The sequence below is a fragment of the Gadus macrocephalus genome, chromosome 19 (assembly GCF_031168955.1).
Source record: "Gadus macrocephalus chromosome 19, ASM3116895v1".
Lineage (NCBI taxonomy): Eukaryota > Metazoa > Chordata > Actinopteri > Gadiformes > Gadidae > Gadus > Gadus macrocephalus.
This window is the reverse complement of record NC_082400.1, coordinates 3,762,624-3,790,356: the sequence shown is the minus strand read 5'-3', so window position 1 is coordinate 3,790,356 and position 27,733 is coordinate 3,762,624. Positions and strand designations below refer to the sequence as shown.

Below are 27,733 nucleotides of genomic sequence, written 5' to 3'. Positions count from 1 at the left end.
CCAGAGAAGTCGAGGGGGGGGGGGGGGGTTGTTGGTTCGAAGCCTTAGAGATCCCTGGACCAGTGCCTTGCTTGCGACCAAGTGACAGTCCAGACAACTCAGTGAGTCTTACAGGTGTCTGTTCAAATACCTCAAAGTATTAAACCAAAGTATAAAACCAAAGTATTCCCCTTGAGCTGGCCTTGACTGCCTCTCTCCGTGGGCCCACGGGTCCAGTTGGAGTGATTGTGTCTGTTCTCCCTCCTCGCCTGTTCGTCGAATCAAAGCAATGTGGTTCAACCCTAACCAAAGTGATGAGGCGGTGGTTCCATGTGTTCTGTCTATGTCTCTCTACCCCACTCTCTCTAGACGGTGGCAAAGCTTTAAAGGCCGAGGTTGCAGATATACCTCATAGCGTGTAGCTTTAGTGCCATGTTTAGGATGTAGCGTATCCTAATGCGCTACATATGAAGTGTGTCGACCGTTACTCACTGACTCCTCCTCCTTCCTTGGGTCAGCGACCTCTGAACCAAATGATTGGGGTCAACCTTATGTCTTGATTCCGTTTTTCAGATAGAATAACATTTATTTTGTCAACGTTGGAGAAGAGTGCCGAAACCAAAATGAAAGAGCTTGTCCTTTTAACTCCACTCTCTCTCTCTGTGTTTGCTTTATCTCTCTGTGGTCTCTCCGTCGTCGGCTGAGAAGGGGGGTTGAACTGACGGGTTTTTCGGGATATTATTGGAGCAAGGCCAGATTTGAACTGCCTTTAATCAGATCATTACCATATTATTTGCATCCTGTCCAGCCATCAAACGATTGAACGCCATGCATCATTGATTTTGATTATTGATTATATCAGTGTTCTACTCTCAAACATTACCGCAGACTGATTTTATGCATGAGTATATTTACAATTAGCTAGCCATGTAATGCATTGTGATTAATATCCTTGTTATTATGTATTATTACTTTTCATTTAATAATGGGTATTGTACTATTAGCTTGCGTTACGTTTTGCAATACTCTAAATCACTAGCACATGCTAACAGGTTGTCAATCAGCAGACAGGAACAGGAAACAGAGACCTCCATGGGTCCTGTTGCCTTCCAAAGAAAGACCCTCCCACCAAAACCACATTCCGACTGGCAGCATTGTGCAAACAAGGTAGCGTCGGGTGAATTATGTGGCTTCAAAAATGAACATTCCAAAAGTTAGCCACCACGAAACAGTTAGCATCATGAGGCTTTAAGATGGCTTCAGGTAGCACCGAGTGAAGGAAGCGGCTTTAAGATGGGCTTCAGACAGAACATGGATGGAGGGGTCTGAATGAGTCCCCTGATGTCTTCACATCCTCTGTAGTGCCTGACCATCTCTCCCCTCAGGAGTCACCTCGGTCCGTCTGAAGATGGCCCATGGATCCTGATTGTATTCAATAATTGAAACAACCCAAATCAATATTTCCCTCCACACCTGTCACCAAACCGAGTCATTATTGTGAAGAACCTAGAGAAGATTAACAGTATTTTAAGTGTAACCACAAAGTGTTTCGTTTTAAATCAGTATTACACTTTAGAAAATGCCAAATATGTAATCTAAACAAAAAAATGTTGCAGTTTTAGCGCCATGTTGACCAAAGATCACTTTTTTTCTTTTGATCAGAATAACTGATATTCTGAAACTGTAAACCAAATGAATTCAAATATAAACCAAAGTAAACTCCATGCCTGTCCATATTGCTTATTATCTAGCACACGCCAAAGCAACCTGACCCCACCTTAATGTCATCACCAAGCATTCTTGCTTTTTATTTTTGATCCTGTTTCTTTACAAAATATTGTTTTTCTGATAATTTTTTTATATGTATTTTGTTCCATAATTGTTGTAATTATACTGAAATGATGCATTTTATTTTACAGAAAAAGAAACGATTGAAAACTTGATCAAAATTGAAGGAGGGATTTGGAGTAAATGTTGTTCCACTCTATGTATAAATGAAAAAATAAAGTTGTCACAATGGTCTTATCCATGTATACCGTCTGCCATCAGTCTGCTTTCTGGATGTTTTACTAGTTTTGCAACCTACTTGAATCATTCAGTTGTGATAGGACTAGCCCTCTCTCCCTCAACACCCTGGTCTCTCTACCAATCCGTCCCTGAGCAGATCCAGAGCAGCACCTCTCTCTGCAGGCCTCCACCCTCTTTCTCATCGATTGCACCAGCCGTTTATCAGTGAAGGGAGAGAAGGAGAGGGGAGGGAAAGATAGGGGGTAAGAGAAAAGGAGAGAGGAAGAGAAATGATAATGGCAGAGGAGAAGATGGCCCCTGCTGTCCCCAGACACTCATCGGCTCAGAGAGAGCTGAACTGGAACCAATCAACCGCAGATGTGAGGACTGGGCCACCGCATGGGAGAGGGGAGCCCCGAGCAAAAGGAACATTGAGTGGAGTAGAGCGAGGAGATATGAGTGAGTAGAGAGGAGAGGAGATATGAGTGAGTGCAGGAGAGGAGATATGAGTGAGTGGAGAAGAGAGAGGAGATATGAGTGAGTGGAGGAGAGGAGATATGAGTGAGTAGAGCGGAGATATGAGTAAGTAGAGAAAAGAGATATGAGTGAGTAGAGAAGAGAGGAGAAGTGAGTAGAGAGAGGAGATATGAGTGAGTGGAGAAGAGAGAGGAGATATGAGTGAGTAGAGAGAGGAGATCGGAGTGAGTGGAGAAGAGCGAGGAGATACGAGTGAGTGGAGAAGTGAGAGGAGAAACGAGTGAGTGGAGGAGAGCGAGGAGATATGAGTGAGTGGAGAAGAGAGGAGATATGAGTGAGTGGAGAAGAGAGAGGAGATACGAGTGAGTGGAGAAGAGAGAGGGGATATGAGTGAGTGGAGAAGAAGGAGGAGATACGAGTGAGGGGATAAGAAAGAGGAGATATGAGTGAGGGGAGAAGAGCAAGTAGCTTCGAGGGTTGCAGGAGAGGAGGAACCGTTACCATGTGGGCCAGTAAGCCATGGCGAAATAAAATGATAAATAAAGAAAGACCGAAGGAGACATAGAAGAGGTTAACCACAGTAAGGAAGGGAGATGATAACAGACAACGACTCACTTAGGCCATTGAGCGCTTTTATTTTGAAGGAAGACTGATCATACATTTCATCCCATGATATTTGGGTCTCTTAAACTATAAAAAGATACACGTCTGAACAGCATGAGGTGGATGACCTATGAAAGGATTAATAAATACCTTTAAAAAAAATGCTATATGAATTAGCAAGCTCTTAGCTGGCAGATAACCCGGCTTAATGTAAACTCAAAGAAATACAAACAAACTTTAGCCTCCTTTACAGAAAGGACGGCTCACAGTTAATGCATTAGGACGTCCAGAAACAAAACGTCTTCAAATACGACAAGCATTTCTGTGAACTTTACACTAAAACCAAACAAACCCTGCAAAAGACAAGCCAAACGATGGGTACTAGGGGCATGTTCACCTGTGGAAGACCACTGGACATCAGGAAACAACGGAGCATTGTAGCGGTCCAAGAGGGTACCTTTAATGTGCTCCCCAATTAAGTATTGGATGATATGAACAACGCCAGCCCAGATACCCCCGGCGGTGGTTTGGTGCTAGGAGCCTCAGTACAGAACACTTCAGCCCAGAGCACAGGGTCGGGATCCACTTCAGTGACGCTTCCGTTCCTATCTGGACACTTAGTTGAAGTACACATGCATGGGAAAGCAGATCCAGCCGTTGAGCTTGTAAAAAGGCACATAATCAAGGCTTTAGAGATCAGCACCCACAACGTCGTTCAGCTCATCCTCAGGAAAGGAAGGGCATTCAATGTGTGGGCACATACATCTGAGAAGAGGGACACACATCTGAGAACAGTGACCCACAGCCCAGTAGTGGATCCAGGGCAACCAAATGTAACATTAAGCAGAAAACCAGGACATTCATTCCCAGGATGTACCCGGTCATGTTCGGTTTACCTTGAACGCAAGAGGAAGGTGGAAAATAAAAAGAAAATACCACAAAAAATAAATAAAAAAAAGTACTGCATTGTGCCTGAATAGTGAACAAATCTGCTCCCCAGGAAACCTTACAAGATATAACAGAGATTGAGAGATTTATCTCTATACATTTTCATATATATGAAAATGTATAGAGATAAATCTCTCACCTGAGAGACCTGTCTCTATACCTGATTCCCCTGCATTCTACCATCAGAAGGCCATGGTCAGTGGATCCATTTTGTGTACGTGTCACTTCGCTCTAGTCATGACTTCAGTGGAACATGTTAGTGTAGCTAAACTTGTTCTAGCCAAGCTAACCTTGGAAAGATAATCCCATTTGAAATCTGGTTATAAACCCAGTGGTGGCATGACAGGAGTCTAGATGGAGTCCGATCTCCCGTTAGAGTGGGATAAGGTAGCATGAACCACGTAGTGGTTGGGATGGCGACTAGCATGAAAAAAAAAAAGCAGATCGAAGCACCAGAAATATTCGAGATTTTACTGACTGTTGGAAGATCTACCAACACTGCCGTTGGTGTCTGATTAGTGAACTGCACCCGGCATAACTGATCTAAACGTAGCCATCTACTGAGCCACCCTTAAATTACTAATGAGGTGACCATGGTTATCGCTCAAATCCCACAGAAGACACTGAACTCCAGAGCAAATCCTGTAAGTGATAAAGGGAAGAGATTTGTGCACAGAGTTCTACACTGCTCATGAAGAAAAATTAAACAACCAATAATAATTCTAATACTAATGTTTTCTGCGTCAGATGTGCTGTCTTAGAGTTAAACCTAACCTTACATATTAATATGATGCACTTAATATGAAGCACTTAGTTCCCTTTCTCCTCCAATTAGAAGGCAGGGATTAGAGATAGAGCGTGATATCAGAAGCTGACCAATGTGGTGGGGATTAGCGAGACGCAGGCTGGAAACGACATCAATGCCGTCCCAATATCCATCAGAAGGGGCCGACAGGTTTTCCTACACGAATGTTCAGGGGCAGAGTGTGTGCAGACGAATAAAATAACCAATAAATAACAACTTCCTGTCGTCTGCACTCTTTGTGACTCTTGTATACCAGATTAGTGTACTGCTTTTTTTCCATCCTGGAAGTGTGTGTGTGTGTTGTGTTGTGTGTGTGTCCGTCCTAAGCGTAATGTACACCATATTATCCTCTGTGTGGTACTACAGGCGGTCATAAGGTGGGGACGGTCACGCCTTCTGGGCGGAGAAGAAGGCCTTGGCCTCTCCGCAGGTGGGGTTGACGCAGAGGGGACACCTGAGGGTGAGCTGGCGGGAGCAGGGCTGATCGGAGATCAGGTGGGACTGGACCAGCTGCGCTAGTGCCTGGGAGAGAGAGAGAGAGAGAGAGAGAGAGAGAGAGAGAGAGAGAGAGAGAGAGAGAGAGAGAGAGAGAGAGAGAGAGAGAGAGAGAGAGAGAGAGAGAGAGAGAGAGAGAGAGAGAGAGAGAGAGAGAGAGAGAGAGAGAGAGAGAGAGAGAGAGAGAGAGAGAGAGAGAGAGAGAGAGAGAGAGAGAGAGAGAGAGAGAGAGAGAGAGAGAGAGAGAGAGAGAGAGAGAGAGAGTCATCACCTGGTTCTGCTCGCCCGCACCGCCACCCAGCCGCCATGCACCGCTACACATGCGAGCAGCCACGGGTTGGTTACTCAGAACCAACACGTCAGAAACCCTCCTCAAGCAGAGGCTCCCCGTCCCACCCTGTTCAGAGGGTGGGGTGGTCTTGCGGCGTTTCTCTGAGGCACGCCCCCTTTTTGTCTTCATCTCTCAGTGATGATGCCCTCAGCAAAATGGCTGTGCCCGTGAAGACGTTGGTCTTTTTAAATGATTTTAAATGCTCTTACACACTTGATTACATTGCTACTATATTCCGGTCACCAATGTATGCATTGCAGGGTCTTGCTGTGCGTGCAATACAATGTAAAAAACAACGACTAGCCAATTTCATGACACAATCACAAAGTCGAAGGGGAACGCTATAAATGCTCAGAGACCGGAAAGAACCTCAAAAGTGCAACTCGGAAAGCTGGCTTCAGAGAATTCAGGATCACACCATTAGACCCCCTTATGACGTCTGGACATATATACTGGGACATCTATAGAACTGTATACAGGGGCATCTATAGAACTATATACAGGGACATCTTTAGAACTATAAAGAGATATATGGGCCAAATATATTGAGAAATTGATTGAACTGGGACTTTTAACAATACATGCATCATACTGCTTTACAGGTGTTTTAATAACCGTTAATGTTATTAAGCTAGTGTGTTTATGTGTTGCTTGGCAACAGTTCAGTCCCAGTCGCGGATCTATTTGTGTTGGCGAAGTCAAATAAATCATTAAATAAACAAACAAATCATAATCTGTTGTTGCTGATTACTGTTAACTAATAAATGGTGCTTGTAGAACTGTTTTATAAAAGCAATTTCCCACTGAAGGTCGTGCTGTTGTACTGAATATCAGCACGGCTGGGATTATCTTCGGCACTGGGCCTACGGTCCGAGGCTGATGTTCAGGACAACAGCACTCCCTCTCGTGTGATATTGCTTAAATATACAAAATGTAGTGTATGTATGAAATGTATGTGTGCGTACAAACCTTCATGAACAGAGGATTCCCGTTCAGAGACTCAGCTCGTCTAATATTCTCCACCCCACACTGGAGAGCATAAATACAAGCAAAGAATGAAAAACAGTTTAAATGTATAGTGTATTAGAGTCAGACCCTAGAAGGCCCATTTTGAGCTTTCCTTGGCATTACTTAATCTTATATCTAGCAAGACCAGTGACTTGTATTAATGAGTGAGTGAGTGAGTGAGTGAGTGAGTAATGAGTGAGTGAATGATTGAGTAATGAGTGAGTGAACGATTGAGTAATGAGTGAGTGAACGATTGAGTAATGAGTGAACGAATGAGTGAGTAATGAGTGAATGAGTGAGTGAGTGAGTGATTGAGTAATGAGTGAACGAGTGAGTGAGTAATGAGTGAGTAATGAGTGAGTAATGAGTGAACGAGTGAGTAATGAGTGAGTGAGTGAGTGAGTGAGTGAGTGAGTGAGTGAGTGAGTGAGTGAGTGAGTGAGTAAGTAGTGAGTGAGTGAGTGAGTGAGTGAGTGAGTGAGTGAGTGAGTGAGTGAGTGAGTGAGTGAGTGAGTGAGTGAGTGAGTGAGCGAGCGAGTGGTCCTACCTCCTCCCCCAGGACCTGTGAGTACTCTATGTCCAGCTCGTGGAGCGTCTCGATGTGGTCGGAGGTGAAGGCGATGGGGACCAGCAGCAGGTTCTTCTTCCCCCGCTCACACAGACCCTTGATCACGTCGTCTGTCTGGGGCCCCAGCCACGCCATGGGCCCCACCTGGGGAGCGCCGGGAACCAGCCCTCAGTTAGCACACACATACCCAGCGGACACAAGAGGACCCTACACATCACAGCTGCACAGGGAGGTGACAGATTGGTATTGTGTTTTCTATTGTAGGGTCTTTATTTAATGTGATTAGATTTATTATCATTGATATTTGCACCTAATATAACTTCAGCCGCTTTGGCAAGGGGGAGTGTGTATTCAGATTGATAAAGTAAGGTTCTTAGGATTAATAGACACATTGCCCCCTTGTGGCCAGTCTCTATATAACAATAAAAAATAGGGCAACAGGTTAGATTCCCTCCTCTTTGGTGTGTGTGGTGTGTGTTGTGTGTGCAGACCTTGGACTGCCACACGAGCCTGTAGGGGTTACAGTGGTCCAGAGCCTCCATGACTCTCTGGACCGTGGCCCCCACCTCCTGGGGATAGGGGTCGCCGCGGTTCACCACCTACACCCCCACCACGCAGAGGAGACAACAAGGAAGTGCATTGGTAAATGAGCGTGGCGCTTCCTGTGGCGAAGTGGAATGATTGGTCCACCTTGAGGGAAAGCTATGGTGAGTATCATTAGTCCTCATTTCAGAGATCAGAATCCAAATCCAAAAATCATGATGTATGAAAATGGAATGGAGTCTACGCAGGAATCATGATGGGGAGAGAGCGGAGTCTACGCAGGACTCATGATGGTAGAGAGTGGAGTCTACGCAGGACTCATGATGGGGAGAGAGCGGAGTCTACGCAGGACACATGATGGTAGAGAGTGGGGTCTACGCAGGACTCATGATGGTAGAGAGTGGGGTCTACGCAGGACTCATGATGGTAGAGAGTGGGGTCTACGCAGGACTCATGATGGTAGAGAGTGGGGTCTACGCAGGACTCATGATGGTAGAGAGTGGGGTCTACGCAGGACTCATGATGGTAGAGAGTGGGGTCTACGCAGGACTCATGATGGTAGAGCGTGGGGTCTACGCAGGACTCATGATGGTAGAGAGTGGGGTCTACGCAGGACTCATGATGGTAGAGAGTGGGGTCTACACAGGACTCATGATGGTAGAGAGTGGGGTCTACGCAGGACTCATGATGGTAGAGAGTGGGGTCTACGCAGGACTCATGATGGTAGAGAGTGGGGTCTACGCAGGACTCATGATGGTAGAGAGTGGGGTCTACGCAGGACTCATGATGGTAGAGAGTGGGGTCTACGCAGGACTCATGATGGTAGAGAGTGGGGTCTACGCAGGACTCATGATGGTAGAGGGGTCTACACAGGACTCATGATGGTAGAGGGGTCTAGACAGGACTCATGATGGCAGAGAGTGGGGTCTACACAGGACTCACGGCCATGGGGAGAGAGTGTGCGGAGAAGAGGATCACGACTTCATTCCTCTTATCTTCCGGAAACTTCAGCAGCTCGTTGCGGATGTGATCTGCAAAACACTGTCAAGGAAAGAACATTGAAATACCTCCTTCACAATGTTATGACTTACTGCTTCATTTCAAATGACTTCATGAGGAGAAGGTTAAAAAAGGATTGACTTAGAAATGACTCAGTGAACGAGGATGGCTCTCCAAGAGAATCCTCGGTTCATCGTGCTTAGGGACGGGACCAGCTTCTGCCGAGTGTCCTCACTGACAAACAGTCTGCCACCCCACCCTTACTCCCACCCAAGGCGTTCTTTCATCTTTACTCTCGTTGTCCTGTGTAAGTCTGACTGAAGTGTGTGTCTCACCTCCACCAGCAGAGGGTGGGTGGGCCAGCGGTCGATCACGCTCCAGCGCATCTTGGGCCCCTCCCCCCGGTCCCTATAGTAACGGTAGATGGCGTTCAGGCTGCTTCCTGTTCGACACAAAAAATAAAAACAAACTGATGTATAAAGTATACAAAATATAAATATATATCGATGGAAATGTTTACTACTTATTGATAATGCACACACCTTCATACATACATATATATACTTTTTTCTGTCCACTACTGGGTAGTGTTAAATAGTGTGTATATAATACTGTAGTATTACTAGGGGTACTACCGGTATTACCTGTAGTAGAACAGCTGTACTGGGGGTACTGGGTGAAGGCGACTGCCCTCTCTATCCCGTCCTTCTCCATCTCTTCGATGGACTCCTCCGTCAGCGGGTGGACGTAGCGGAAGCCGATGTAGAACTTGTGAGGCGCTGGGAACAGAGAGGCCAGGTTAGTGCTTTGATCCAGGATCCTCATGTCCTGTCCTGTCCCGTCTCCCCCTGCCTCCTCCACCCCCCCCCCCCCCTCCCACATGTTCCAGGATGTCCCAGTTCAACAGATGTACCCAGAAGTAGGGCTGGGATAAACGATTATTTTTTAAACGATTAATCTAGCGATTATTTTTTCGATGCATCGATTCATTTTTTCAGTCCGATTCGATTTCGATTCGATTCGATTCTCGATTATCTCCCCATTAATTGACTAATAGCAATTTATACATGTTGATTTACATATCTGAATTCCTTAACATTTCAATACATGTTTATTGCCTTTAAATTCCAAAATAAAAGTGCAAAGTAATGCATTCTTAGAATTCTACGGTGCTCAGTCATCTGCAGCTGCTACCGGGTGACGCCTCTTCAGGTGCTGGTGAATTGCCGTGGTGCTAGAATGGAAAGTCATCTCCATTTTGCAAAGACGACATATCACGGAATCGTTTCATTTCACATTAAAGAATTCCCATACTTTAGAGGAACGAGTGCGTGGCGCCTTGCACTTATGAAAGTCTGAGGAGCCACTCGCGTTGCAACTACGCTGCGGCGCCGCTCATCTTTTTTTTTTTTTTCTTTTTTTTTTCTTTTTTTTTTAAATCGACGCGCATTTTTCGCGTCGACGTAATTTATGCGTCGACGTCGTCAATTACGTCGACGCGTCGTCCCAGCCCTACCCAGAAGGCCTTCTGATGTTCACTCCAACAATGGCCGCAAATATGCAGAGCGCACATGTATGTTACCGAGGCATACAACAGAGTTGTAGAGAGGTACATAACAGAGTTGTAGCGAGGTATACAACAGTGTTGTAGCGAGGTATACAGCAGAGTTGTAGCGAGGTATACAACAGTGTTGTAGCGAGGTATACAACAGAGTTGTAGAGGGGTACACTGTAGCGAGGTATACAACAGAGTTGTAGTGAGGTGTACAACTGAGTTGTAGCGAAGTAAACAACAGAGTGTGTGCTCTGGGCCATTTCATTGTGATTCTTCATTCAGAGGTCAGGATTAGGAGCGCCAAACAGACCCACTACTCTAGGAGGGGCTCCAAACAGAGCAGGAGGGGGAGGGATGGTCTCTGGACACAGCCTGAGCTAGGGAGAGAAGGGGTACATGGAGACCAGTTGGGGTGGTCTCCATGACCACAACACGTTATCAGGGTGGGTTGTGAGAACACACCCCAGCGCAACCCCTTATCTCCAACACACACCAGCCCTTCTACCGGCTATCCCGACCAAGGGGATTGACAATACACAAGGTATCATATGGATTTGGAAACGCTTGACAGTTTCGCATTGATATCTTTGTGATCGTTTACCCTGACATGCAGTGTTAATATATTACATATACAACACTCAACTGTGATGATGAACACCTGGCTTCATCAGGATAAATCCGTCTTTAAGAATAAGAGTTGATAAAGATCTTTACGGAGAACATTTCTTCTACAGAAATAAACGTACACCAGCTGGACTGATCTGATCGGGGGAGCAGCGAGAGCCCTCTGTCTGTTCTGCCTCGATAGGGAAGGAACACACATGATCCGCTACTGAGGACTGCTTTAATAACCTTTAAAGAAGCCCAGTGTGCATAGGGTACGACCCAATGAGCAGATTGAGAGGTGACTAGATGTCTAGCTGTATCTGTGTATCTCTGTGTGATCCACGGACTACTCCAGACTAACCCAGGGATCAGAGCGGGTTACGGCGGGAAGCGGCTCGGCGCCAGCGGTCCGCTATGTCAACAGACTAGGCCGCTCTCCTCACCCGTGTCGGGGGACATCTGGTCCAGGAGCCGCACCATGCCCTCCCCCTGCATGGAGGTCCAGTGCTTGATGGGGGAGCCTCCTCCGATGCGGCTGTACTGCTCCTGGATCTTTGGTGTCCGCCGTCTGGCGATCAGCGGCCCCAGCTTACTGTGAGGGGAACCATACCCGTTATTACCCTCTATCATTACCCTCCATCAGCTCACTGTGAGGGGAACCATACCCGTTATTACCCTCTATCATTACCCTCCATCAGCTCACTGTGAGGGGAACCATACCCGTTATTACCCTCTATCATTACCCTCCATCAGCTCAGTGTGAGGGGAACCATACCCGTTATTACCCTCTATCATTACCCTCCATCAGCTCACTGTGAGGGGAACCATACCCGTTATTACCCTCTATCATTACCCTCCATCAGCTCAGTGTGAGGGGAACCATACCCGTTATTACCCTCTATCATTACCCTCCATCAGCTCACTGTGAGGGGAACCATACCCGTTATTACCCTCTATCATTACCCTCCATCAGCTCACTGTGAGGGGAACCATACCCGTTATTACCCTCTATCATTACCCTCCATCAGCTCACTGTGAGGGGAACCATACCCGTTATTACCCTCTATCATTACCCTCCATCAGCTCAGTGTGAGGGGAACCATACCCGTTATTACCCTCTATCATTACCCTCCATCAGCTCACTGTGAGGGGAACCATACCCGTTATTACCCACTAACTTTACCCTCCATCACATTACCCTCTATCATTACCCTCCATCAGCTCAGTGTGAGGGGAACCATACCCGTTATTACCAGCTCACTGTGGGGGTTATAGCGTTCCATCAGGAGGAGGGAGAACCATACAGTCTATTACCCTCCATGGTTACATCTCGTGTTCCCAACTCGCCTGGTCATACTGCGTGTTCAAATGAACATAGAGTGTAACACTGGGATCTTCCTTTACGTCAACAGGAACACGAGCAGTGTTGCCAGATTGGGCCATATTTCCCGCCCAATCAGGCAACACTGAACACGAGACAACTTGAAAGCTGATGAGTTCATTAAACAAGCATGGTTAAGGTCTAATACTCCAATACCATCGATCACGAGTCACGACCAATGGCGTGTGAGCTTACCTCTGTACAGGAAGCTTCATGAGGTCTGTGTCCTTGAAGAGGCGGAGCAGAAAGTCGTGGACGTCCTCTAGCTTCTCCGGCCCGCCCATGTTCAGCATCAGGATCCCCGTCTTGGGCTTCCTGAAACATTGGCTGGCACTTACTACTGACATGTGATCTACATGCTTTATGTTAGCCAGAAGTGTTACATATTAGCTGTATGTACACATAGCTACATGCTATGTGTATGGTATGTATATATATATGCTTTATGCAAGCCAAAAGTGGTGATAAAGTGTGATTTGTGTTAGCTATGTGATGAAATGACTATATTAGCCAGTAGAAGTGCCACTTGGGTTTTTTCGGATACTAACTACACCTTCAACACATATTACATTTCTCCAGTATAAGTGGAATATACTGTAGAAGCACAGGAGAACTTTAATATGAAATAGATCACTGGTTGAATGCTAGTCTCACTGAGCCGATATCTACAGGCATCAGAGGGCCAATGAAATACCTGCTCGCTCATTCTAGAACGCTCACTCACCAAGAGTCTATGAGAAATGTCATGTCAGAAAGAAAAGAAGCAGGAGTTGTAGATAGTTTGGGATGGATATGTATGTAAGTTTGGGATGGATATGTATGTATGTATGTATGTATGTATGTATGTATGTATGTATGTATGTATGTATGTATGTATGTATGTATGTATGTATGTATGTATGTATGTATGTATGTGTGTGTGTGTGCATATGTGTACCTGTTCTCCAGGGTCTCTATGGGAGAGGTTTGTGCCAGTGCAGCAGCAGTACAGCGACTCCTCAGGAAAGCACAAACGCTGGATACTAACAGACACACACATATGTTATCTATAGCAATTCAATAACACAGCAGAGCTGGGGTGGATATTCCCTGTGTAGATCAATACAAAACACGTAATATCATCGTCATGAATCATTAAGTACAGTTATGTACAACTGATGTTACATCAGCAGAGTCAAAGCTTATCAATGAACTCAATTTCATAATGCCAGCTGCAGTAACCCCCATGGCCACGGGGTGCGCGGGTTATGCAAGTTGAGAAATTGGAATTGTGTAACTAGGAAATGCTCCTTCTTATACATCCTCCTACTTTAAACAACCCTAGCCGCCTCAAGCTTTGCAGTTCACGACTTCTCTTCAAGTAAAAAAAACTGCGTTTACGTACGGGATAAATAGTGTTTAACGTTAACAGTCACACAACATCGTCACCTAGAGTAATGTTGATAAGTTACATGTGCTACAGCCAGACCCACTACATACGGCTCCACACACAGCGGAACCACCCCACCGACACACAGCCCCTCTGGCGTGCAGGGGGAACGGGACTGCACGGACCAGGTGGGTCCTACAGTGGGTTACAGAGCTACATGGCTAACAGCACACTTGACCTACGGTGAATGAGCCTCCGAGTGCCTCCAAGCACCGCCATCATGGTCCCTCCGCACCGCCCGGTCTGCTTAAGAGGAAGGTTTAACTACGTCTGGACAGTCGCTACACTATGACCTCTTGGAGCTAGGCGCACAAGTCCTTCAGCCTCAACCCCGCTCTGACAGACCGATTAACTGACAGTAAACCACCACACTTACTGGCTGACAGTAAACCACCAGTGTGTCGCCGACGTTTCCTCTGCGTCATAACGCGTAGTAGGCAGACCCCGCCCACTCCGACTATAGCTACGCCCACTCCGACCATAGCCGCGCCCACTCCGACCATAGCCGCGCCCACTGTACCCTCTGTTCGCCCATAGATAAAGTATCTGAAAGAAGTAAGAACCCTTTGATGGTGAAGCGCATTTTGAATACTACTCTAAACTGAACAAACATTAAAAGAGTTAAGAGAACGACTTGATTAAATATGTCCTTTCTCCTGCAAATCAATGAGTCACACCACATTCTCATTAATGCACCAAATGTTTCCTTGTTCCTGGCCCAGAACCGAAGGAGGAACTAGATTCTACTTTCTCCTTCCAGGAATGTGATCTAGTTACCAGATCAGAGCATCGGTCATAACCCAACAAACACAACCACCCATTTATATCACAGCCGACAAACACGCAAGAACTAAACAATAAGTTCCTGTTCATTGTTAACACATGCTTTCTCCCACGGTTTGAAGCAGGCCTTTAAAGCTAACCCTTTATATCAAATTGTACTCAGACTGTGTGTGTGTGTGTTTGTATATGAATATAAGGGATGCTCTAATATTTAGCAATGCTCTAAGAAATTAACTTAACTAACAATAAAATGTGCATGTTGTAATATGAGATTGTTATTAACCGTCTCTTTGGGAGTGTTGATACTAATAGTAGTGGTTGTGAAAGCAGAAAAAAAAACAATCCAGAGTAAGAGAGTATTTTTATTTTCCACCCAATAGGAAAGCAGCACAGAAACGCTATCACAGCACACAACACTTTTATGGACTGTTGGTTAAGCTAGAGCAGGGGCAAGAGTGTGTGTGTGTGTGTGTGTCTGTGTCTGTGTGTGTGTGTGCGGGTGTGTTGCCGTGTGCATGTGTGTGTGTATTAGTGGGTGCGTGTGTGTTAGTTTCTTTGCGTGTGCGTGTGTTAGTGTCCGTGCTTGTGCGTGTGTGTTCAGGGCCTGCAGCGCGAGATGAAGCGGGGGTACAGGCACACGTCTCTGATGTGGTGGCGGTTCAGCAGCCAGGTGAGGAACCGCTCCAGGCCCAGGCCGTACCCCCCATGGGGACAGGAGCCGTACTTCCTCTGGAAACACACACACACACACATCTCAAACACACTCATTGATATACAAATCTCACACACAGTACTATACACATCTCAGACACACACACACACACACACACTACTATACAAAACCATACACATCTTACACATCTCCCACATTAGTGTTTCCCATACATAGACCATTGTGTGGCGCAGCGCCACAGAATCAACATCGAGCGCCACGAATTGATTGTCTTTTTTTTTCTTTCTTTTTTTATTGTATTAAAAAAAAATAATAATAAAAAAAAAAAAATTCAATAACGCGATTTGGAAATCTAAAAATCGTTCCGTCCATTCATCTCTGCATAGCACTCGTTCTCCCTGTCATTCACACACACAGACGGAGCGAGAGCGACGATGCTAACACATGAACCCACCGATGTCACCCGTCGCTTAGCAACCGGACACGCTGGGGTTGATAAGTTACTGGACTACTGTAACTACTACGGAGTGATAATATCAAAGACGTGAATCAGGCAATAAATCCAATTTCCTTGACAGCGGTAATGTTCGGTGTGCATTAAAGTACAGACGGAGTGGACCAATTGCGAACTACTGCAGCTGCTCCAAGTTAAACCCCAAACTAATCGGAAGTATTTATAGCGGACTACACCACCTATTCTATTCCGCATAGAATTGTATTCCGAACCGATTGAGGCGTATATATATGATACTTTTCTATTCCGATTGAGCTGTTCTTCCACATCTATGCGAATCAGATGTGTCCGCATGTAAACGCGGAGTTACATGCACACTCACTGACGGCCGCGTCGCCGTGCCCCCCCCCCCGCACCACACATTGGTCCTTGGTCTGTGGGAAACACACATCTCCCACATTACTATACACATCTCCACACAGGTGTAGCAGTAGAGGGCCGTACCTGGTCTGTGTACCAGTAGTAGGGCGTGGGGTCGATGCCCTCTCTCTTGTAGCCCTCCAGAAGCTCCTCAGAATCCCAGATACGCATGGAGCCTCCAACGATCTCTCCCACGTTCGGCATCAGGACGTCCACCTGGAAACACGCCACGATCAGACCGCTATCCACACTGCCAGCTAGCCAATGGCATACAGCTAGCTCACCACCTAGCCACAGTCAGACATCCGGCCACAGGGCTAGCTGAACACATAGCCACTCTGCCAGCTAGCGGTAGGGTTCTGGCTCTCACAAAGCCAGTAAGTGAAACACCATCAAATCGCCAGCCAGACACTACTCTCCATCACACGACTAGCTAGCTGGGGCTTGCTGTAGCTAGATGTAGCTAGATGTAGCTAGATGTAGCTCGGCGTATCTAGCCGTAGCTAGATGTAGCTCGCAGCATCTCGCTGTAGCTCGCCGCAACTAGCCAGCGGGCCGGGCTGTTGGACTGACCGACTCGGTGAGGCGGCGGTCCTCCGGGCAGCGCATCATGTAGAAGGACTTGATCTCGGCTGGGAAGCGACACAGCAGGATGGTCTCGCCGATGGCGTCGGTCATCAGCCTCTCCGGGGCTTCTGGGATGTCCTGAGAGAGAGGCACAGACCTCGGATTTAACTATCAAGAGTTTGTTTTCACCACTTGGTAAAACAATTATAACCATATAATCATTCAAATCGTTTGCAATTAAAAAAAATATCTTTCAGGGAACTGGGATGAGACTGGTGTGCTGTGTTCTGCTTTGTGCTATGTGGATGAAACCTCATGTGGACAAGGAAAGGGACCAGGCATGTCCGACTAGCCCCGCATACTGGTGTTCTTGCTCGCCTTAATGTTTGACTTTTAATCGATGCAATTATGAGACAGAGTAGTACTAGTGACTACGTGACAAAGGGGGAATGGTAGCACTAAGTACAAACGGGCTGAAGCAACCGCTGACACAGGTAACGCCGCTAGCTCTGGTGGCCATGAGGGGGCGCACCAGAGCACAGCCCAGGAAGGACAACTCCATGACCTACAGCCAGGAGATGCATCGTGGCCAAAGCTTATCGGACACGTGCCTGGAACTCACTGAAGTCCCAGAGGTTGCACTCCAATACGGCATGGCGTAAGAATTGATCCTCACATCAACCAGTGGGGTGTGTTAATGTGTAAATGACAGGTGAAGATGCGATCAGGAGAAGAAAACCAGGCCATGAATGTCCTTCATAAAATCTCTTCCTGGGGTATCCAAAGTCTGTCGAGGGCACCTCCTTTGTAAGGCATCTGATAAAAATGTTGATGCCCTATTGATAATATTAATCACTGTTGCATGAGTTAAAGCCTTTGTAACCAAATGCACCACAACCGCGGCATAGCAAGTCCTAGTCATGGCCCCGATAAAGAGCAGGGAGGGGTCAGACCCCGGTAGGAAGGAGTAAGAAGTCCTTTTATACTGTCTTCACTAAAAGTGGAACGGTATAATTATCTGTCACCTTATGGTCAGACATGTTCGATTGTGAACCTTTGTTGGCTCTAGTTTGAATATGGGAATTTATACTCCTAGTAAATTATGCATTCATTTGTCATTATAAATAATTAAAGGCAGGGGTGGACTGGCCATCTGGCATACCGGGCGTCGTCCCGGTGGGCCGTTGACCCAATGTGGGCCGGTCCGGTCCGCTATGTTTTGTTTTTTTCTCTCTCTCTAAATTCTCTCCAATTGGGCCGGCCAATGGGCTACAGAGGGCTAGCAGTGTGTGGCCAGCATCGACACATATTATTGGTCTATGTTTGTCATTGTCAATCAATCATGGGCTGACAGGCTCAGAGAGCCCGACAGTGCTGTCAATCACAACAGAAACCAGGGTGGGCTGGACCTCATGGCATGGGCCGGAGTCGTGGGAGTCGGGACGGAGCTGAAAATGGATAAGCGTAAGAAACGCCCGGGTGGCACTGAAAAACTGCGACTCTCTGGAGGTGGAAGCTGCTAAATGATAAAAATGTACAGACCTATTTAGTGCCGGGGTCAACACCCCAGCTGGTGCTGCTGCACCGGGAGACGAGCGAGTGGAGGCATATAAGTAACGTTAGCCTGGGGCTAGCTAGGCTATATTTTGAGATGTACAAAACACGTTTTTACATTGAATGTGATGTGACCTAATTAACTGCATACTTATGACAACATATTAGCCCAGAGTTGAAGGGCTGTGACTGTTGGTAGATGCCAAATTGTGATATTATGGGTTATTATTGTTCAGATGATTTAGCTAAGGTAGCTAACAGCTTCTAACGTCAGCAGTCTCTTGTTGCCATAGCATCAGTAAACATTGACATGGACTAATGAGCTGTAAATGGAGATGCAGAATCATGCTGTATTGTAAATACAAATGAGATACTTTGAATTTTAGCACAAAATTCAAGTAAACCTATAGGAAATAATTTGCAATATTTGCAATATTTGCCATTGAATTTATAGTAATCTTTCAATTAATTTATTGTTTACTGAGGTGATGACTATTTCATGTGGTGAGAGGAATGCAATATGTGTATGTTTATGTGAAGAAACATACTATATGTGTGATAAAATGACAATTGGTAATTCATAAATGTCTCTTTATAAGTTCTTCTTCCACACACACACACACACAGAGACAGAGACAGAGACAGAGACAGAGACAGAGACAGAGAGAGAGAGAGAGAGAGAGAGAGGTCTTGACTTTGCGAGTTTACTATGCAACTTGTTTCGTCTCAGATTGAAACAAAGGTTTATTTCCTGGTTGAAGATTTTCATATTGATGATTTTAATTTCAAACATCTGCATTTCTTTTAAGTTCAATTAACAGTTATGCAGGTAGGCCTTAGGGCTCTTTTGAGACTTAAGTCATCCTTCATGACGGATACATTTGTTCACTACGTCACAAAAAGTCTACATGGCTACATATACTTGTCGCTCAGTACAAAGATACTGAGTACAAGTTCTGTTTGCTGTTTCTTGCAGGTCATGAATTTGGTGAGGAGTGTAGCTGGCTGGCTGCGGACGAGGAAGTAGGGCAATATATATATATTGCCCTAAATATAACCATAAATAGAGAATTGATATATTTTTTCTTTTTATCTATAGCTGTGTGAAAAAGTCTAATGTCTAATATGAGAATGCATATCTGTTCAGACCTGTAATTCATGTCTTAGACTTTTTCTCGCAGCTACAGATAAAAAAATTCAATTCTCTATTTATGGTTTCACAATGACTGAGTCACAGTTGAAAGCTCTAATGCTGCTACTGTCTGTAATATGTTTCTATTTAGATTATTTGTCAGGATAATTTGTTATTATTGTCCGAGTCTGGTTTTAACTAATGCTGGGCTTACACCAAAGGATTTTCACATTCACAGACTAAAAGCTGCAAGAGAGAATTTAGCGTTGATGAAAAAAATCGACACTCGTACCTCTCCAAACTCGTAGTAGGAGCCGTCCTCCTTCTTGACGTCGTGCTCTTTGAGCCAGGCGATGGCCTCCGTGTACTGCATCCTCTTGAAGGGCCTCTTGGGAACCTTGAAGTCCTGGGAGACAGACAACACACAGGTCAGCACCTCAGACACACCACTCGTTCACATGCACAGCCACGCACCCTCCTCTCGTCAGCCCTAGGGATGGGCACGATCATTCGAAATGACGTGGGTATTCGACTTTTTATTTTTATTTTGCCTAGTTAATTAAATATTATTCATTAGCTTTATTAATTACATATTGTTCATTAAACGCGTTTACTGATGCCATTTAAAATATGTAAAGTAGAAAGAAAGAAAAAACACAATTGTAATACATTAGATACATTTTTGTGCCTTTGCGCATCACGTTGTTTAAACTTGCAGGCAGTGCGCACACTAAAAAAATGGTGACCAAAAGAGGTGAAGTGTGGCAATATTTTGACCAGATAGGTGAAAAAATTGTGCAATGCACTCTTTTTAATTTAAAAATACTTTGCTATACCGGCAACCTCCGTGCCAGCGGAGTCTTTCCACGGTGGGCTTGATTGTAAATCACCTCCGCACCCGCCTATACCCCGAGCATGTAGATATGCTCATTTTCTTTAACAAGAATGAGTGATGCAGTAGGTGGGCTTATGTGTTATGTTAACTGGAAATGTTTTAGACACTGTAATTCCGTCTTACACATAATATATTTTTGTTGATGTTCTGTTATATGCGCTTCATTCATAATGCGAGGCAGGCCCATGCGCTGCAAGTGGAGTTCTGTTGATGTCCAAGCCCACCAGTACTTATACTTTTTGCTGTTGTACTTCAGTTACTTGAATCTATTGAGTTTGTGCCTTAAATTTACTTGAATCTAATTTCAGTTTGTGCCTAAGTATGCAATACTGTTCATTCATATTCTTGTCAAAAAGGACGTTCCAACTCGTTTTCGATTCAGCATACTGATTTTCAGTGTTTTTTTCCTTCTAAAATGCTGAATAAAATGGATTTGATTTCCTTATTTATTTGACTAATAGATGGAAAACGAATTCAATTGTTTAGTGAAGACCAGATCACGGAAGCCCTTCAGAGAGAGAGAGAGAGAGAGAGAGAGAGAGAGAGAGAGAGAGAGAGAGAGAGAGAGAGAGAGAGAGAGAGAGAGAGAGAGAGAGAGAGAGAGAGAGAGAGAGAGAGAGAGAGAGAGAGAGAGAGAGAGAGAGAGAGAGAGAGAGAGAGAGAGAGAGAGAGAGAGAGAGAGAGAGAGAGAGAGAGAGAGAGAGAGAGAGAGAGAGAGAGAGAGAGAGAGAGAGAGTGCGCGTGAGTGTGCACGTGCGTACAGGGTTGAGGTCGTAGAGCAGCTGGGCCGCCGGGGACTTGAGGACGCGGTCGACCACGCCACACACCAGGTCCTCCAGACGACACAGCAGGTCGTCGAAGTCCATGAAGGGGCACTCGGCCTCCACGTGGGTGTACCTGGAGATGCGCACACACACACTGCTTCACACGGCGCATCCAACCAGCACAGCGTCATCCGCACTGGCTTCTTTGCGTTAGTATTTCCATAGTACATTCACCTTCCCTTTTGTACCTCTGCATAGTTTGTGATATTGCACAGCTAGAAATATCTACAGAGGTTAGACAAGTCTGTCGGCCTGTTCTGTATCCAGGTCCCCATTACATAATGCTTATTTTCTTCACTCGTTCTTTATATTGAAGGCTGTGTGTGCGGGGGACGGGGGGGGTACCTACTCGGCCAGGTGTCTGCGGGTGCGGGACTGCTCGGCGCGGTAGGACTGGGAGATGCAGAAGGTGTCCCCCAGGGCAGGGATGCAGGTCTCCAGGTAGAGCTGGGAGGACTGGGTCAGGTAGGCCTCCTCCCCAAAGTAGTTGAATTTAAAGAGGGTGGAGCCGCCCTCCACCTGGGTCTGCACCAGGGTGGGTGGGGTGATCTGGGGGGAGAGAGGACACACTTCAAGCTGAACGCACCGTTCTGTCGCACCCCAAGTTGGCAGAGATCCATGTCGAACTGCGACGGTTGAACGCGTCAACAAGGGCGCAGTAGTCCGACGCCGAATGTTCACGAACGGACGCGCAAAACTAATCCGAGTCTGCCCCATTGAAAAGAGGTTGAAAAAGCAACCAAGTGAAAAATATGTTACGATTTAATGCTGGAGAGAGGTTGGTGTATCGCAAACCAACTGAAAATATGATCTGAATAGGGATATATTCTGTAATCGATCCTATGGTTTATTGGTGTAAGCCTCTGCATCTCCGATATATTCACCGGAAAACAAACTCCTTTGGACAGCCGCACATTACAATACATTTCAAAGTGAATGATGTCAAATCTAATTTGTTACGATTAGATCCAACTATGCCTTCATCCTGGTCCCCACTCCATGACGGGGCTCCGAGGGACTGTGGCGTGCACCGTGGCAACACAGAGCAAACTGCCGATCACCAGGGGTCGTTGCGTTTAGGAGTTCAAACATTATAAATGATTATAGTTACTCGACTTACTGCGGCAGCCTTAATGCAAACACACTGACCGTTTGCTTTATTTGTGATTATTCTTTATCCAGTTCAAACCAATATCCTTCCTCTCCTTTAGGTTTGCGGGGGACCTGAATATGCCATTTTATTTTTACAGCTATGCAAAGAAAGGTATTTTTTCCCACCCACTCAATTGTTTTTTAATTTAACTTCTGTATCACTCTGTGTTTTATTATATATAAAAAACTTGGACCACACCGCGTCCTGTCTTAATTCAGAATAGACTAATATATATTGCTGTGTCTGCATTTAACAGAATGATTCCTTACTGAGGTAGGTGGCACCTGTGGATTATCAGGTTAGCAAGGACTAGCAGTTTAAATTCACATGAAAGTGCTACCATTTGCCAAATAAAGATTAGGATGAAACATGTGTTCAGGAACGAGGCATAGCATGTAGTGCGTCTGTGTGTGTGGCCCCCCTGACCTCGCAGTAGCCCTTGCTGAAGAAGTGGTCCCTGAAGCACTGCACGACGGTGGACCGCACACGCAGGATCTTGGAGATGCTCTCGCCCCTCAGCATCATGTGCCGGTTGTTGAGCTGCACGTCCACGTCAGACTCCTCGTTCACCAGGTTGTCGGCCCCGCCAGCCGGGGCCAGGCCAATCAGCTCAAAGAAGTCACACAGCAGCTCGTGGCCGCCGGGCGCCTGGGGGAACACAGGCAGAGCTTCATGTGCTACTGGAGTGCGACCGCATACAGGCGCGGCAGCAGTTGCCGTTGTGGAGGTCTTCCTTCGTGCATTAGTAAAGTGCGGAGCGGTCACCGTGGCAACCGGACCCGGCTTGCCGGGGAGATGCTCACCTGTTTGCCCTCGGGGACGGGGGTGACGATTCCATAGAGGGCCACGGTGCTCTCAGTGGACAGGACCACAGCGTTGTAGCACTGACACTGTGACCGACACACACACACACACACACACACACACACACGCACACAATGATATGGCACCAATACACAACAAACACAACTATAGTATTATGGCATAACAAGAAGTATACAAAAAAGTATAACCAGATGAAAGAAAAGTGTAGCAATCCAGTAGTGCTCAGCAGTGCTACAGTGCTGAGGTGGGAGTGAGGGTGTGGGGTTCAGCAGTGCTACAGTGCTGAGGTGGGAGCAAGGGTGTGGGGTTCAGCAGTGCTACAGTGCTGAGGGAGAGTAAGGGTGTGGGGTTCAGCAGTTCTACAGTGCTGAGAGAGACTAAGGGTGTGGGGTTCAGCAGTGCTACAGTGATGAGGTGGGAGTATGGCTGTGGTGGCAGACTGACCAGTTTGTCAGTGAGGACACACTGCAGGAAGCCAGTCCCGTCCCTGAGCACAATGAACAGCAGGTTCTTTCCTGAAAGGAGACCAAACACAACCATCACCCTCCTTCTAACGTTATGCTTACAGCACAGAGGTCTAAGCGCAGGTCCAAGGAGGCCCACGAGGGCACACCACCTCTTATGCAGACAGCTAGGATGGACATTTTGGTGTCCAGTTAGCATGGGGGTCTAATGGTTCTTTGCTGCAAAGAAAAGGTTAATGAAGGTCTAGATCAAAAGGCACACTGCGTTGATTTTAGTTTAAACAATATTTACTTGCACAACAAAATATCCATTTGAAAAATGACGCTCTAAAGACTAAAGATTTGACAATAGTACCCAGTATTACATTCCGTAAACAAGAAGAACCGGAGAATAATTGGCCCTTATTGAGCTGCATGGAGGTCTGCAGGGAGCTCTCCGTACATACCCTGCCTCCTGAGCCGGTGCACCCAGCCAAACACCTTCACTCTCTGGCCTCTCAGGGACTCCAGCTGGTGGATCTTGGCCTAAGAACAATAAAATAAAAAACAAGAACGACTATCGGTTAGCAAACCTTACTCACCTAGGAGCTTGGAGAGTCTCTTGGTGCTTGGAATGTAACCAAGTTAAAGTTAAAAAGGAATACCTTGAATTCATTTTTTTTATTATATAATTATTTGGCGGCCGCAAAACGGATGTCACAGTCAGCGAAAGGGACATCCTGACTGCCAGAGAGAGCGCTAACTGACGAAGTGTCCAACACCATCATCTCGTAAGGAATTGATGTTAGGTGCAATGTGGTGCTTCAGCCACTGGATGGCGGTACGTTGTCGACTGGCCAGAAGCAAACAACATACTGATAACAGCATGTGCATGAAAAGTGCTATATAAAAGGTACACCGTACCGCCACTGGATGGCGGTACGGTGTTGACTGGCTAGAAGCAAACAACATACTGATAACAGTACGTGTATAAAAAGGGCTATATAAATAAAGTTGCCTTGCCTAACAGTCACACCCATGGCCTAGAATAGTCGTTGGTTGGCGAGCGGCAAAGACCAGCGTCCTACGGGGACTATGGGCAGCGTTTTTCCATACAGTGCCCACGGTTTTTAGGCGTGACTCAAGTTTGTGAGACCCGCCTACGTTAAAACCTACCAACAAATAAAGCTGTAAAAGCAAATCAACATCCTAGGAGCTTCCACAATGTGCCTCTATTCTTTTTTAGTCTTTGGATAAAGATGCAGCAATTACAAATGTTTCTTTTTTTATCCGATTCATCGAAAAAATAATCAAGCGATTAATCGATTATTAAAATAAACGTTAGCTGCAGCCCTAGAGGCTCCGCCTGGCCTCATTTATTGTGTAGCTCCTGGGCGTGTGCATTTATGCCCTCATGGCATGACAGGTAATTTCCCATATATGGGATGAAATAAAGTTCCATCTTATCTATATTATCTAAAAGCGTGAGAACGGTTTAGGCTGCGCAAGTCTAACGTGGCAGAATAATAATAAAACTAACAATTACAATAGGTTGCCTTCACGCCCTAATAAAAACACTAACATTACAATAGGTTGCCTTCGCACTTTGTGCTTGGCACCCCTATAAATAAACGTACGGTAGTGGGCGCCGGAAGGCTGGGATCCTGCTCCACCACGATCTTCTTGGCGTCCTCCAGGTTCTTCTCTCTCCTGTCGGTGTCCTCCGCCTGGAAATCATATGGACTTCTCATTAAAAGGATTCCTTACTTCACCTGAAAAGACCCATGTTACTACACCTTGAGAGTCTCACATGATTTCACAATAAAAGTCGAATTTCCACATTAAAAGCCAAACATAAGACGGGAGAATCCACTGAACTTTGTGAGTCTGCTCATGCCATTCCATTGTCTGAAGCTGAAGGGCTAATGGATTCTGAAAAGAATGACTGATTAGCAGCCTGAAGCCCTGGCAGAGGCCAACCTGGACATCTCCTCACCTCCTTCTGGTCTTTGCCGGCCGACTTTGCCTGATCTCTGCTCAACGCCTTCTTAGCATTCTTCATCTGGGTCTTGGAGATCACCGCCCAGCGCTGAGGACAACCACAGACACAGGGTGAGGTTCTAGAGATGAGACTTAATCATACCGTGGTGAAGAGAAGACCCATCTAAGGACAACCACCATGCTTTGACTGTTTTGTAGCAGGACCCGGCTAGCGAACAGTCCAAATGTCAGGTATACCATGTCCCGTGACATGGTAAACCTGACATTTGGACTGTTCGCTAGCCGGGTCCTGCTACAAAACAGTTGACAGTAATGAAAAACCCAGAAAGGAGACCTAAAAAGAAGGGGGGGGGGGGGGGGGGAAGAGAGAGAGAGAGAGAGAGAAAGAGAAAGAGAAAGAGAAAGAGACCCATAGAACAGAGTAGAGCTTCTGTAACTGTGTTGGACATACCTCTCCCTCTGTCTGAGAGTCCACATAGAGGGTGGGCAGCGGCCCCTGCCCCACGGAGGACAGCGCCTGGACAGCAGAGGACAGACCGTCAGTACATCCTCCCCTTTAGCCGTGTTCACAGCTCAGTGAGTTCACTAGAGGAGGTGCTGTTATCGTCTTTTAACAGTATCTGCGATGTAATCAATCCCAATTCTCTGTAAGTCAAAGCTTAGACAGCAATTTCATCCTAATTTATTAACGTCATGAATAGTCAACGATACAAATAACACGTCACTGACTTTGATTGATTTGGTAAAGGGGTACTCCATTTGCCTTTCCTTCCCTGTTATTATTTATATTAGAGAAATTATTTAACAAATCAAATAGTAGACATTCCCATGTATTATGTTGTGTTTATTTTTTTTTATTCACGGAAATTAATGATTAGGTATTTTATTTTTATGTTAGCTTAATTTGGCAACCGGGTATGGAACAGTTAAGGGAAGAAAGATCGAAAGGGAAACCGAATTCGATGACTGTGCAGTATCTTGGCCTCCTGGAAAGTCCCTAGGAGGTGCAGCCTCTAGCTCCTGCCTTCACTGGAGGTGGTGCACAGCTCTAACTCCTGCATTCACTGATGGAGGAAGTGCAGAGCTCTAGCTCCTCCCTTTACTGGACGAGGAAGTGGTGCACAGCTCTAACTATCATCAGAGGAGGAGATGCACAGCTCTAACTACCGTTAGAGGAGGGGGTGGTGTGATCCTACCTTCAGAGGGGTTTTGAAGGGCTTCTGTTCTGATCCATCTCCGTCCTGGTCGCTGCCCTGTTTGTCGGAGACGTACAGCTCACCTGGGATCAACACAAATACAAATAAACCACTCCCTTCTTCATAGATCCCAGTGGGTGTCCTTGGTGAAACCAGTGGATCGACTATACTATCCTACTAACTGGAGAAACAAGCAACTGTGGCTTTAAGGGATGTAGCAGACTTGTCGAAACAAACACCAGATGTCTCATGTTTAATCACGGATGTCTCATGTCTCATGTCTAATTGCTAATGTTCCTTTGTCATGGACAACCAAAGACAAGAATAATAACATTTCTGTATAACTTCCATAGTAGTCAACATTTGCTTTATTTCACACAGTATGGTGGCCCTAGAGGCTATTTCACAGCTCTATAGCCTAAATGTAAATGGTGACAAAACTGACTGAAAATAGACACAGCAACCAGCCACATCAATTATTACTATTATGTATCGGTTATTCTATTCAACAGAGCATAGTATTGTTATTCAATATAACATAGTATTGAGGCTGATGAAGGGCGGCAGTGCAGAGTTTGGTTGATCCTCTGCAACTGCTGGCCCACTAACCTAACATGATGCAATACCCTTCTGCTGGGGTACGGCCGACTCCCCTTAATGCTCGCTTCTTCCTTACCCACTGAGAGGCTATCCGCACCTTTCGAGAGTTCCTCGGCCATGTCTTCAGATGTCCGTCCAGTACCCCGGGTGATGAACTTGGTTTGAAGAACGAAAAAGCACAAGACAGCGACCAAGAACAGGGCAAAGCGTGCAACTTTGCGTCAGCTTCCGGTGGTGCGCAGAGGAAGGGGGAGGCCACGCCCCCGAAGGACTGAGCGATGCGTGGCTCCAGACATGCCGCATGGTTAATATGAAAATTGGTCGAGATGTGTTTTTTTTCATATTTTTTTCCTGCTAATGTATTTGATTTTATCCTCAACTCATAATAATCTCCGATCCATCCATGCAATAGAAACCTGACACCAACCGAGTCAGTGTTTCCATTTTTAGAAAATATGTTTCCGTTTAAAAAAAACATG

General features: G+C 45.9%; 2 protein-coding genes and 1 long non-coding RNA gene across 4 annotated transcripts; 1 reads left to right on the top strand and 2 right to left on the bottom strand.

The window, feature by feature from the left end:
* The first annotated feature begins 6 nt into the window (after positions 1-6).
* Positions 7-2,012, top strand: LOC132447860 (uncharacterized). Its single transcript, XR_009523241.1, has 2 exons — positions 7-1,242; positions 1,284-2,012. It is a non-coding gene; the product is annotated as an uncharacterized LOC132447860 (long non-coding RNA).
* A 1,066-nt stretch (positions 2,013-3,078) lies between these two features.
* On the bottom strand, positions 3,079-14,163 carry fech (ferrochelatase). Its single transcript, XM_060038849.1, has 11 exons — positions 13,917-14,163; positions 13,243-13,327; positions 12,501-12,620; positions 11,368-11,516; positions 9,408-9,542; positions 9,099-9,205; positions 8,707-8,805; positions 7,713-7,820; positions 7,201-7,365; positions 6,615-6,674; positions 3,079-5,341 (listed from the first exon to the last, which is right to left on the bottom strand). Exons 1-11 carry the CDS (start codon positions 13,954-13,956, stop codon positions 5,207-5,209), a joined length of 1,203 nt encoding a protein of 400 aa, XP_059894832.1. The 5' UTR covers positions 13,957-14,163; the 3' UTR covers positions 3,079-5,206.
* Positions 14,164-14,861: 698 nt separating this feature from the next.
* On the bottom strand, positions 14,862-27,514 carry nars1 (asparaginyl-tRNA synthetase 1). Of its 2 annotated transcripts, none has more exons than XM_060038846.1 (15): positions 27,331-27,514; positions 26,655-26,737; positions 25,910-25,975; positions 25,454-25,546; positions 25,095-25,184; positions 23,925-24,003; positions 23,459-23,529; positions 22,993-23,079; positions 22,616-22,837; positions 21,386-21,585; positions 20,974-21,109; positions 19,610-19,723; positions 16,638-16,769; positions 16,149-16,280; positions 14,862-15,246 (listed from the first exon to the last, which is right to left on the bottom strand). In XM_060038846.1, exons 1-15 carry the CDS (start codon positions 27,371-27,373, stop codon positions 15,115-15,117), a joined length of 1,680 nt encoding a protein of 559 aa, XP_059894829.1. In that variant the 5' UTR covers positions 27,374-27,514; the 3' UTR covers positions 14,862-15,114. The 2 variants fall into 2 exon arrangements, with proteins under 2 accessions (XP_059894829.1, XP_059894830.1); XM_060038847.1 differs by having other exon boundaries at positions 27,352-27,513.
* Between the last annotated feature and the right edge of the window lie 219 nt (positions 27,515-27,733).

What these genes read in the sequence shown, in the direction of transcription:
- fech (XM_060038849.1), bottom strand. Translation starts at nt 13,956, where the DNA reads ATGATGGCGGTGCTTGGAGGCACTCGGAGGCTCATTCACC. An exon ending in GTACAGCTGTTCTACTACAG is followed by an intron (nt 9,206 to 9,407) that starts GTAATACCGGTA and finishes TGTGTCGAACAG; the next exon opens with GAAGCAGCCTGAACGCCATC. An exon ending in CACACTCTCTCCCCATGGCC is followed by an intron (nt 7,821 to 8,706) that starts GTGAGTCCTGTG and finishes GTGGGGGTGTAG; the next exon opens with GTGGTGAACCGCGGCGACCC.
- nars1 (XM_060038846.1), bottom strand. Translation starts at nt 27,373, where the DNA reads ATGGCCGAGGAACTCTCGAAAGGTGCGGATAGCCTCTCAGTGG. An exon ending in CCTTCAAAACCCCTCTGAAG is followed by an intron (nt 25,976 to 26,654) that starts GTAGGATCACAC and finishes TCTGCTGTCCAG; the next exon opens with GCGCTGTCCTCCGTGGGGCA. An exon ending in GTGTCCTCACTGACAAACTG is followed by an intron (nt 23,080 to 23,458) that starts GTCAGTCTGCCA and finishes TGTCGGTCACAG; the next exon opens with TGTCAGTGCTACAACGCTGT.